Source organism: Ranitomeya imitator, chromosome 2, assembly GCF_032444005.1.
Source record: "Ranitomeya imitator isolate aRanImi1 chromosome 2, aRanImi1.pri, whole genome shotgun sequence".
NCBI lineage: Eukaryota > Metazoa > Chordata > Amphibia > Anura > Dendrobatidae > Ranitomeya > Ranitomeya imitator.
Genome location: NC_091283.1, coordinates 274,482,203 through 274,493,810, shown reverse-complemented (window position 1 = coordinate 274,493,810; position 11,608 = coordinate 274,482,203). Strand labels below are relative to the sequence as shown.

At 45.3% G+C, this 11,608-nt stretch overlaps 1 protein-coding gene across 1 annotated transcript in view; it reads right to left on the bottom strand.

Annotated features, from left to right (window-relative positions):
- Positions 1-9,236: 9,236 nt before the first annotated feature.
- The window catches only part of TBCD (tubulin folding cofactor D), a 118,489-nt gene continuing 116,117 nt past the window's right edge, over positions 9,237-11,608 (bottom strand). The window contains exons 37-40 of the mRNA XM_069749271.1: positions 10,299-10,386; positions 9,869-9,978; positions 9,577-9,661; positions 9,237-9,426 (exon numbers count right to left, since the gene is read on the bottom strand). Of these exons, the coding sequence (XP_069605372.1) occupies positions 9,412-9,426; positions 9,577-9,661; positions 9,869-9,978; positions 10,299-10,386 (298 nt within the window). The 3' untranslated portion in view covers positions 9,237-9,411. The remainder of the gene's footprint in view (positions 9,427-9,576; positions 9,662-9,868; positions 9,979-10,298; positions 10,387-11,608) is intronic.

Sequence of the window (11,608 nt, the reverse complement as noted above, 5' to 3'; positions counted from 1 at the left end):
TGTGGCATCTTGTGAATGAGACGCCTTTTTATAGACCGTCAGTTGAACCAGCTGATATTATTTTCCACTAAGTGGCAGGATTTATTTCTAATTACTGATTTCAGCTGCTGCCATCAGTTTCCAGGGCTTCTTGCTCTTCTCTTTTTTCATATCTTCAATACTTTTTCCCTGTGTAACTTCTCATTATTACACACAACTTAATTTATGGACATCTATGGTTTGAAATTTTTTTTTCTTGTGTGGACTGGATAGGTTGTTACTGATAGACAGATGTTCGGGTCTGGCCGAACAGTTAAACAAAGTTTGGGTACCAGAACAGTACCCAATTCACTTGAATGGGGAGCCCGGACATTAAGTGTTTGCCATGCTGTCATGTGCATGACAGCACAGCAAACACTGCTTTTGAACTGCGGTAAAATCATTACTGCCTGTCCGGGAGATGCGGTTCCCATGTGGTCAAATGACAGCATGAGCTCGCAGCTGTGATAGGAGGCCACTAATAACAGCGAGATCAGGCAGCAACTCGTGGGATTATTCATCAGCTGGCGCTGCACTCTAAATAAATTTAAAAAAATGTGTGGGGTCATCTACATTTTTGATAATCACCCAGTCAAAACTCACAGTTGTCAGCTTTAGCAAGACTGATTGTCAAGAATAGAGGGGTCCCCACACTTTTTTTTAAATTATTTAAATTAATTTGAAAAACCAGAGTGGGCTCCCCCATTTTTGACAAACAGCCAAGCTAAAGCAGAAAGTTGGTAGCTGGAATTCTAAGGCTAGTAAGGAGCCATGAACATTGGCCCACCCAGCTTATAAAAAGCAGCCCGTAGATACCTAGAAAAGGCCCATTAGATGCGCCAATTCTGGTGCTTTGCCTGGCTCTTCCTACTTGCCCTGTAGCGGTGGCAAGTGGGGTAATATTTGTGAGGTTGATGTCACCTTTGTATTGTCTGGTGACATCAAGCCCACAGGTTAATAATGGAGCGGCGTCTATAAGACATCTATCCATTACTAATCCTATATTTATACTGTTAATAAACACACAGCCAGAATAAATTAGCTAATTTATTTGCAATAAAAACAAAACATACCTTTTTATTTAAAAATAAAAAACACAGTTATAGTCAGCTAACGCCTAATTCCACCAAAGCCCTCATCTCCTGTAATAAAACAAACGAAAAAACATATGCCTCACCTGTCTGTTGTTCTGTCCCATGACGTAATCCATGTGTGGGGAAAACTCCGAATGACATGATTCATTTGAAACCCCTGAGGGATCCATTCACTATAATAAGGCAGCAGAGTTACTCTGAACTCCGTCTGGCCTCTGTTCAGCATTGTCATTTTCAGAAGTGCACAAAACTGGCGGATCGCGCTTTTATGCACGCCTAAAAAGATGGATATCGCCAGATCATAGGCCATACGGCATTCACAGAGCCTCCATCTGCCGCATCATAGGGAATCTTCTGCCGGGTGTTCTGTCTGGATCATGTATTACAGAGATTTACACGAAAACCCCGATGTAAGTGCTCAGCGCAGAGCGCAGGATAAATGTGAGCTGAGCCTTGTTGCGATCTTTGGGAGGCAGAATGAACAAATTTTTTATAAGAAATTGGTAAGCAAGTCATTTACTCGTATTCCAGCACAAAGAATGGTGAATAATAGAAACTTACCTACCCAAAAAACTGACTGGCAAAACCAAAATAGCGCAGTTCCACTAATAAATTAGCAAACTGATAAGTGTGAAAATACCTTATTCTGGGGTAGCGGATGCCCACAAACGAGTGTAAGCGGCCTCGGCAACGTCTGCCAATGCCAACTCCATCCTTGCTTCAGAACATTTTCAGACATCGATTTGCCAAATATATAATCTGAGAAAACTGTTGACCGACGTTTGGTAGTAAATTATGGAAGGGCCGGAGGTGACAATCTTACAACTGCTTTCCAGAGTGGAATCGTGACATATTGTCTTCACAATAAACAGGTAGTATTTTTAATAATCCGAATTACAGTATGTCCTGACAGTTGACACTGTACTGCAGTTCTTTTCAGTCCATGTAAATTGATCCACTGGAATAGCTCTGATTGTAGGGCAGGATGATGGCTTTTCACCACACAGCCAGTACCAGCTATTGGATTGCAGTCTGTCTGGTTTCAACTGTAGAACTAAGTTTAAGAAAGGTCTAGACGGAGGATGGCAGGTACGGTAAAACTTAATTATACTGATTGCTGACATTTATTGAATACATCAATATCGGACAGCTATTTCAGGCTCCAAATTAGTAGCAAATCATCAACGTATCTGCAGTAACAGAAAAAAATGGTGCGATCAAAAACTATTAGGTTCGAAACGCATCAGAAACTTCAGTAGAGGCATCTGATGTCTTTGTTTCACTCGTGCACATGATAGTCTATATTTTTGTGTTCTCGTTACAATGGCTCATTTTTTTGCAGGTCAAGTTGTAGTTTTGAATGTATCGTGTACTGGGAGTTGGTTTGGATCCCGGCTCGTGTTTTTTGACTGTAAAGGATTCGATCTCTTCAGAGGACATTTGCCACTCACACACTTGATATATATTTGTGTCCTCATTATGAGTGCTCATTTATTTGCAGGTCACGTTGTAGTTTTGAATGTATCGTGTACTGGGAGTTGGTTTTGATCCCAGCTCGTGTTTTTTGACTGTAAAGGATTCGATCTCTTCAGAGGACATTTGCCACTCACGCACTTGATATATATTCATGTGTCCCCGTTACGAGGCCTCATTTTTTGCTGGTTGATTTGTAGTTTTTTTTTTTTTTAAATTCGTTTATTAATTTCAGAATAGACAAACATTGCACATATTACATTTATCATTATTAAACATACCATCAGATACAAATGATTACAAACATCATCGCATCCAAAGTTCAGAGGCAATAGACTGTGCATGTTGAATCACTAGTACCTACAAAATACCTACTATACAACTTAAACAACTTTAACCTTTAGTAATAAGTCGCCAAAAGAAAACAGATTCAAGTTTGCTCTGCAACGATGTCCCCAAACCCCATGCCCTCCTCCCCGTGCATATATCTAATCCACGCAGACTACAGAGTATGATGAGATGAGTTCCATCTACCCCAAATTTTTTCGAATTTACCTGGACATCCTCTATTATGGTACAGTGTTCTTTCATATGGGATAACCGAGTTCACCAGGTCAATCCAAGCTCTGAGAGACGGGGAGGAGCCACCCATCCACCTTAATGCCAGTACCTTTCGTGCTAAGAAGAGCGTTTCTCGAAGGAAAATCCCAGTATGGTGATCCCAGGTCTCTGTATCCCACACCCCAAATAGGCAAGTCAATGGTTCAAGTGGGACAGGGATTAACAATAAAGACGTTAACAATGTCGTGACTTCTTTCCAATAATGAAGGATTACCGGGCACCGCCATATCATGTGGGTAAAATCCGCATCATGTGCGTGACACCGTAAGCAGTCTGACGTCTGAAGGCGGCCCATTTTAAAAAGTCGTGTCGGAGTCAGATAAGTCTGATATGTAATATATAGCTGGGTCATCCTATTGTTAACTGAGGGAGAAACTTTAGTTGGAGATTCCAAAATATCTTCCCACTCCTCTCCCAGTGTATCGGGAAGGAGTCCCTCCCATTTCTTTTTTAAGGTGTTAATAGTGAGCCCATCTCCCACGGATAATAGGTATGTGTATAAAGAGGAAATGAGCCCCTGAGGACCCTGTGATTTGAGAATGCCTATAAGGGGTAAAGATGAAATTGCTCGACTTGCACCTGCATTTCGCATATGTGACTGGAAAGCTGACCTCAGCTGTAAATAACGGAAGAATTGAGATCTTGGGATATTGCAGGTATCCCGCAATTGCTCAAAGGACACAAAAACATCCTGGTTATACAAATTACCTACCGAGAGAACACCACATGAGATCCAGAACTCAGTAGACGGGTGATTTAGTAATTCTGGAAAATAACTATTATACCACAGTGGCATTTCGGCTATTATATCTGTATATTTAATAACTTTTTTAATTTGTCTCCATATTAATCTCGCTTGTCGAAGCAATGGCAGCAAACGGGGAGCACTGACTTTCTCCATTTCCAAAAAACCCAGTGGACAGTCAATACGGGCAGAATGGATTATATGGCTTTCTGAATTAGGTAGGGAGTTGCTAGGCATCCATTTGCTTATCGCCCTAGCCTGCCCAGCAAGATAATATAGATAAAAGTCTGGTAAGGCTGCCCCTCCCCCTCTTGCCGGTCTCTGTAGAGTAGATAGCTTGAGTTTGGGTCTAGTCTTCCCCCATATAAAGGACGTGGTCAGGGAGTTTAAGTTTGCAAAGAAAGATTTGGGTATTGGCACAGCACTATGTTGTAGACAATAATTAAATTTGGGGAGCAATATCATCTTAACTAAATTAATGCGACCTGCAACGGAGAGAGGGAGTTTGCTCCAAGCTATGAATTTAGATTTGGCCAGGTCCAATAGTGGATAAATATTAAGTCGTAGGTCCAGCTGACTATATTGAGACATATGTATTCCTAGATATTTGAAATTGGAGACTACAGGTAGTGACGAGAGATTTTCGAGACGGGGCATCGGCGCATGAGACAGAGGCATCAGAGCAGACTTATCCCAATTGATATAGAGACCAGAGAATTTGCTAAAATTATCTATAGTCGTTATTACTCGCGGTAGTGTTTCTTCTGTTTTATCCATAAATATGATCATATCATCAGCATATAGACCGATGGTATCTACACGATCCGCAATACTTATTCCCTTGATGTCTGTGGAAGACCTTATGCGTATTGCCAATGCTTCTATCGCGAGGGCAAAGAGGGCCGGGGACAGAGGACATCCCTGACGGGTTCCCCTATGTAAAGTAAAGGAATCAGAGATAGAATTATTCACAATTACCCGTGCCCTAGGATTCCTATATAGTGTATCTATCCCTCTAATGAATTTATCTCCAAAACCGTATTTCTGCAGACATGCAGAAAGAAAAGGCCATTCAAGGGAGTCAAACGCTTTAGCTGTGTCTAGGGATGCCAGAGCCCAGTTATTATCCAATTCTAGGGAGCTATATTGAATCACTGATTGGACCCGCCGAATATTAATAGAGGTACTTTTCCCAGGCATAAAGCCTGTTTGATCTGGGTGTATAAGATCTAATATGATTGTATTTAGTCTAGTGGCCAATATTTTAGTGAAGATTTTATAATCTACGTTCACCAATGATATGGGGCGATATGATCCACATTCCAAGGGGTCCTTTCCCTCCTTCTTAAGTACAATGATATTTGCATCATAAAATGTTTCAGGCATAATTTCTCCCTCCCATATATTCTGAAGCACCTTCAATAAGAGTGGTGCCAGGTGGTCCCGATATTTTTTATAGAACTCAACGGGAAACCCGTCAGGTCCAGGGGCCTTCCCGGTGGCCATATCCATTATAGCCTGTTCCACCTCCTCCAGAGTAAACTCGGCTTCCATAAAAGCTTGCTGGGTTGGGCTCAGTAAGGGGAATGTCATGTCTGATAGATAGTCTATACATTCAGGGACCCCAAGACCACTACCCGATTTGTACAGTGACTTATAGTAATTGCAAAAACTTTGAAGAATTTCCTCGGTGGAGGATACCAACGAACCATCGAGTGTCCGAATCTGTAGTACCGTGTTGGAGGTGTTATGCTGACGTACCAAAAAAGCTAGGAGTTTACTGGCCTGATTCCCCATTTCAAAATAAGACTGACGGGTAAAAAATAATTTACGTTTTGATTTAGTGTCTATATTTTGGGTGTATAATCTTTGGGAAGTGAGCCACTCCACCCTGTTGCCGTTAGTTTGATTGGCCACATAGGCGGCTTCCGAGTCCTTCAGCCGTCGCTCAATCTCGTCATCTTCCCCCGCCGTCACCCTCTTTATATAGGAGATTGTAGAGGACAGACATCCCCTCAAGTATGCCTTTAGAGTGTCCCAGAACAGATTGAGATTCGAGGGGTCTGGGTGAGTAGAGACAAAGCAGTTTAACTGATCAACCGTTCTATCACTAGCATCTATTAGTTTCAGCCAGAAGGGATTCAATTTCCAAGGTATATTATTATTTGACTGACCGTATTTAAGTTTGAGAACAATTGGGCTGTGATCTGATATCCCCCTGTTACCATGTTCGACACTATTCACCCACAGCGCTAGGTCGCTAGATCCAAATATGTAATCTATACGGGATAGAGACTGTCTAGTTGAAGAATGACAAGTATATTCCTTTATCTCAGGGTGACGTGTTCTCCATAGGTCTAACCATCCGCTACCGTTCATAAATGATGCCAATTGAGAGTGAGATTGAGAAAGGGGCCCCCTTGACATCTCGCCGTCTAGTCTCAGTCTGTCTTTAAGATTATCCATGACTAAATTAAAGTCTCCCATACAGATAACACTAGCATTAGGATAATTTAGGGAGAAACCCAGTGCCATGCGGAGAACCGATATGCCGGCCGGGGGTGGGTTATAAACACATAATATCACATATTCCTTCATATTAATAAAGGCATGAACAAAAACAAAGCGACCTTCGGGATCGCGTCGTGACTCTCTAGCCTCCCACCTGACATTCCTATGTACCAACAGGGAGACCCCTCTGGAGTAACTGGTGTGAAATGCGTGAAGGGACCATTGCACCCACGGCTTTTGAGTACACTTAGCTGTGTCTCTGGTCAAATGCGTCTCCACAAGTGCTACAATATGTGGATGATACCTTTTAATTTGTGAAAATACCTTAATTTTCTTTCGAGGAGTCTTAATACCCCGTATGTTCCACGTCATACATACAATCTCAGATCCCATATCTACGTTCGGGAAAAGGCATAATATACACCACAGCCTGGGCGGGAATCAGGAACATCATACAGAGCATAAGGTTATCACTGGCGACTAATAAACATAACAAACAATTGAAACTGGTGTAAAATACCAAACCAAACAACATTTGAACAGTGGAGGAGTGTAATCCTACACTCCTATAGTTGAGTAGAATAGGGGATACCCTCACTAGAATCAGCGTCCGGTATAGTTGACAAACTCAGCACCCACATAGAGAGCTCTAGATTGTGTTGCCATCAGATAGAAAGAGCTACTCAAGAGTCCGGGGTACTAGGCCCCTTGTATGACCGTAACCATTCGACCGCCTCCGCCGGGTCAGTGAAGAACAGGGAGGAGCCTTCATGAACAATACGGAGTCGAGCTGGATAAAGCATGGAGTAAATGATGTTTTTATCCCTGAGCTGCTTTTTGACTTCCATAAATCGAACTCGCTGCTTTTGAAGTTCCATAGAGAAGTCCGGGAAGATTGATATAGTGGCATTATTGAATTTAATAGGGGCCTTCTGCCTTGCCAAGCGAAGAATTGCATCCCTGTCTCTGCAGTTAAGGAGACGTGCCAGAAAGGGTCGGGGCGGAGTTCCAGGAGGAAGAGGTCTCGTTGGGACCCTGTGGGCCCTTTCCACAGAAAATGTTGAGGAGAATCCGTCTCCCAGGGAGGTTTTAAGCCAGTCCTCTAGAAATTGTTCAGGTTGCTGACCCTCCGAGCGTTCTGGTAGGCCAATAATTCGGATATTATTACGGCGCAGCCTGTTTTCCAGGTCATCTGCCTTTTGCTTCCAGGCATTCACAGAGCCAGTGGCCTTTGATAACTTAGCCTCCATTGGGGCAATGGTGTCCTCTATCTGAGACACCCTTGTTTCAACCTCTGAAATACGCCCTCTCATAGTTTGTATATCTTGTCGCAGACGGCCCACTTCAGTATGCACGTCTTCTATTTTCTCAGTGAGAGAGGACCTGGTGAGAGATATAGCCTGCATCAACTGCTCAGATGCTTGTTTAAGAGTCAGTTCGTCTTGTTCTCCCTCCTCATTGCTGTCAGAAAGACGATTTTTGCGTTGACTCTGCGTGGGATTATTTCTGAGAGAGCGTGTATTATCTGGGGCATCTTCTCTGGCATATTTCCTCAACTTGTCAGCAGCCCCCGCTCCTTTAGGATGATGCATAGTGATTGGCAGAAGATCCCCACCAAAGGACCAGAGTTATTATTATGGCAGTCTATTCTCCACTAGCAGACCGGACAGGGCCAAACACCGGGATGCACCCCCGAGAGGCAGCAAACCAAGCAAAAAGTCTCAGATATCTGCAAATGTATCAACTTAGGGGTTTGCCCAGGCACCGTGTCCCAGAGCAGCCACAGTTCCCCAGGAAGAACAGCAGGGAGGGGGAACGATCCCTCCAAAGTAATGGTGCAAGCAGGGGTTTTGATAAGGGGAGTGCAGGGCCCAATTTTCCAGGGCGCACACCGCTCTGCCCCTTTTAGTGTTTCAGGCCGGTAGCTCACCTCCTGAATGCACCGCAGTCTTGCTATATAGCGCCTCTCTCCTTGCTGCTGGAGAGTGCGCTATGGTAATGGCCGCCGTCTCCCAGGGCCCGCCCGCCGCTCCAGACCCGGCACCTGTCTCCTGCTCCTCGATGTTCCACAGCGTCCCCGCTGTATGTAAGTGCCTGCCGTGCTCCCCGGGGGATCCACCCGGCTTCAGCCGCCGCCGGCACTGCGTCCCGCCCGTCGGAGCCGCGCTCAAAGATGGCCGCCGCAGCTCAGGGACTCTGCCGCTCTTCCAGGCCGCCACAAATACCGGCTCTCCAGCGTTCCACCGCCGCCGCCCGAGGAGTCGCCGGTCTCCCGAGCTCTCAAAGCACCGTCTCAGCCGGTGCAGGCTGCAGTTCAGGGGAATTAGTGGCCGGATTCAGGTCAGGATAATGGGAGCCTCCAAAAGGTGCGTCTTCTCTCTTGGCTTACATAGCCACGCCCCCTGGTTGATTTGTAGTTTGACAGACCACCATTTATTTTACCATACAACGTACTGGTGAAAAGGAGGAAATTGTAAGTGTGGTGAAAAAACACAAAATAATAATTTGGTTTGTGTCCCCATTTTCTCAGAACTGAAACTCTTGTATTTTTCAGTCAATGGAGCCGAATGAGAATTAGCTGTTTTGTGTGGCGACCTGATGATTTTGTTGACCGTTATGTATAACGTTTTGATTTTTTTCTACTTTGAGGGTTGATTACATTTTTTTTTTCAAACATAAAAAGGAAGGATGTAAGACAGGCAGTCCTTGATGGAAATAGATAGGGCTACTCATTAACTACAAGGCAAAAAGAAGGGGGTTGATCACACACAGACTACAAAGACCATGATTTTATTACAGGTGTGTACAGTCCACACCAGCCATAAGCATACAGCACCCCCTGCTGGCCACTACCAGGACTGCGCTCACAGCGTCCTCTTCAGGTCCCTAAAAGGAGCGCGAACCGTTCTTGCAAGCCTTTTTCCGTCAGCTGAGGTTCCTCCAGCGGCTTCATGACTGTGGGACCTACAGGGAATACATTTCATATGTATGCAGGCACCGTGCACGGTAATACATATATACTTGTGTATGATATACGCCCAGAATTATACGCAATTTGTTGTATATAACGATGTTTGTTTGTTTTTTTGTAGAAGATGGGAATCGTTCCCTCACCTTGGACACCAGGGTGGGTTTTGGCACCTTCAGCAGGTCGCACAGCGAGTTGCGTTGCTCGCGGACATGGGTCAGGTCGGCGTCCCTGCATGGAGGAAGGGTTAAACTCTTACACAGATGTATAGAGGTAGGGGGAGGTATAGATGGTGGTCTTCAGAACCTGTTCTCGAACCTTAACCCCTTACACGCCATCCATCCAGTCCAAGAGAGAACAGAGCGCTTGTTATGGTATCCTCTGCGCTCACTTCAAGGCTCTGCCTTCCAGCATATCCACCCGCTGCTCAGTACTCACCAGCTTGTGTCGCTCAGCACGGTCATCACTTCATCCAGGACCTCGGCGTCAATGACATCATCGTACGTGATCAGCATCTCGTACACATCGCTGGCTGTGGATTTCCTCACCTGACGGAAACAGAAGGACGATGTAAAAGATATGGCTGTAATTCCTGGACTCCGGAGTCCACAAAAGGACCGAATAGTGGCGGTGCCGGCTCCGGGTTTATGCCTTGTCTCTTTCTATTTCTCATATTCCATTTTCGGGTGATCCTCACAAGTATGGCAATGGGCGCTGGAAGTAGGAGGACACCACTACAAAGATAACCGCCTATATGCCACTGTGATGATTGTCAGCGGCTTCGGAAAAGGTAATGTAGGCTGCCAGGCCATTCTGGGTTCCACAGCTGCACCCCACTCATCTCGCAATAATGGCGGCAGGTACTTACCACGGGGAATGGGTGGCAAACCAAGAGGAGCAGCTGAAACAAAACCTTCCTCCGGATCTCACCAGGGAATTGGATAAGACCACAGAATCTGCAGAAGAATGAGAAGAATTAATGTCGGACATAACAGGGCAGCTGCTGGAATCACAGCCCACGTTACAGCCTCCTTGCCCACGCCGAGAGAACGTGCCGCCATGCTGAATGATCCCTCCTGACGCTTTAGGTGACCACTTCCTGCCACGCCAAACGATCGTCTCACCCCATGCTTTACACTGCAGAACTGCTAACTTGCTGCTCAGTATAAAAGCATTTCGAGGAGCCACCCCCTCGTACCGAGAGTTTTTGTTTTATAAAGAAACTTTACGGCTTAAATTAAGAGTCAGACGCGATCGTATCTGATCAGCTGTCCACCAAGAGAGAGGACAGACGCTAGAAGCTCAGACAGCGGAGCGAGCGATGTACGATCTATAGAAGCACAGACAGTGGAGCGAGCGGTGTACAGATCCATAGAAGCTCAGAGAGGGAAGCGAGCGGTGTACGGATCTATAGAAGCACAGACAGCAGAGTGAGCGGTGTACGATCCATAGAAGATCAGACAGTGGAGTGAGCGATGTACGATCTATAGAAGCACAGACAGTGGAGTGAGCGGTGTACAGATCTATAGAAGCTCAGAGAGGGAAGCGAGCGGTGTACGGATCTATAGAAGCACAGACAGCAGAGTGAGCGGTGTACGATCCATAGAAGATCAGACAGCGGAGCGAGCGATGTACGATCTATAGAAGCACAGACAGCGGAGCGAGCAGTGTACAGATCTATAGAAGCACAGACAGTGGAGTGAGAGGTGTACAGATCTATAGAAGTTCAGAGAGCAGAGTGAGCGGTGTACGGATCTATAGAAGTTCAGAGAGCGGAGTGAGCGGTGTACGGATCTATAGAAGTTCAGAGAGTGCAGTGAGTGGTGTACGATCTATAGAAGATCAGAAAGAGGAGTGAGCGGTGTACGATCTATAGAAGATCAGACAGGAGAGCGAGCGGTGTACGATCTATAGAAGTTCAGAGAGCGGAGTGAGCGGTGTACGGATCTATAGAAGTTCAGAGAGTGCAGTGAGCGGTGTACGATCTATAGAAGTTCAGAGAGCGGAGTGAGCGGTGTAAGGATCTATAGAAGATCAGACAGCGGAGCGAGCGGTGTACGATCTATAGAGGATCGGACAGCAGAGCGAGAGGTGTACGGATCTATAGAAGATCACATAGCTGAGCGAGCAGTGTAAGGATCTATAGAAGATCAGAAAGCGGAGTGAGCGGTGTACGAT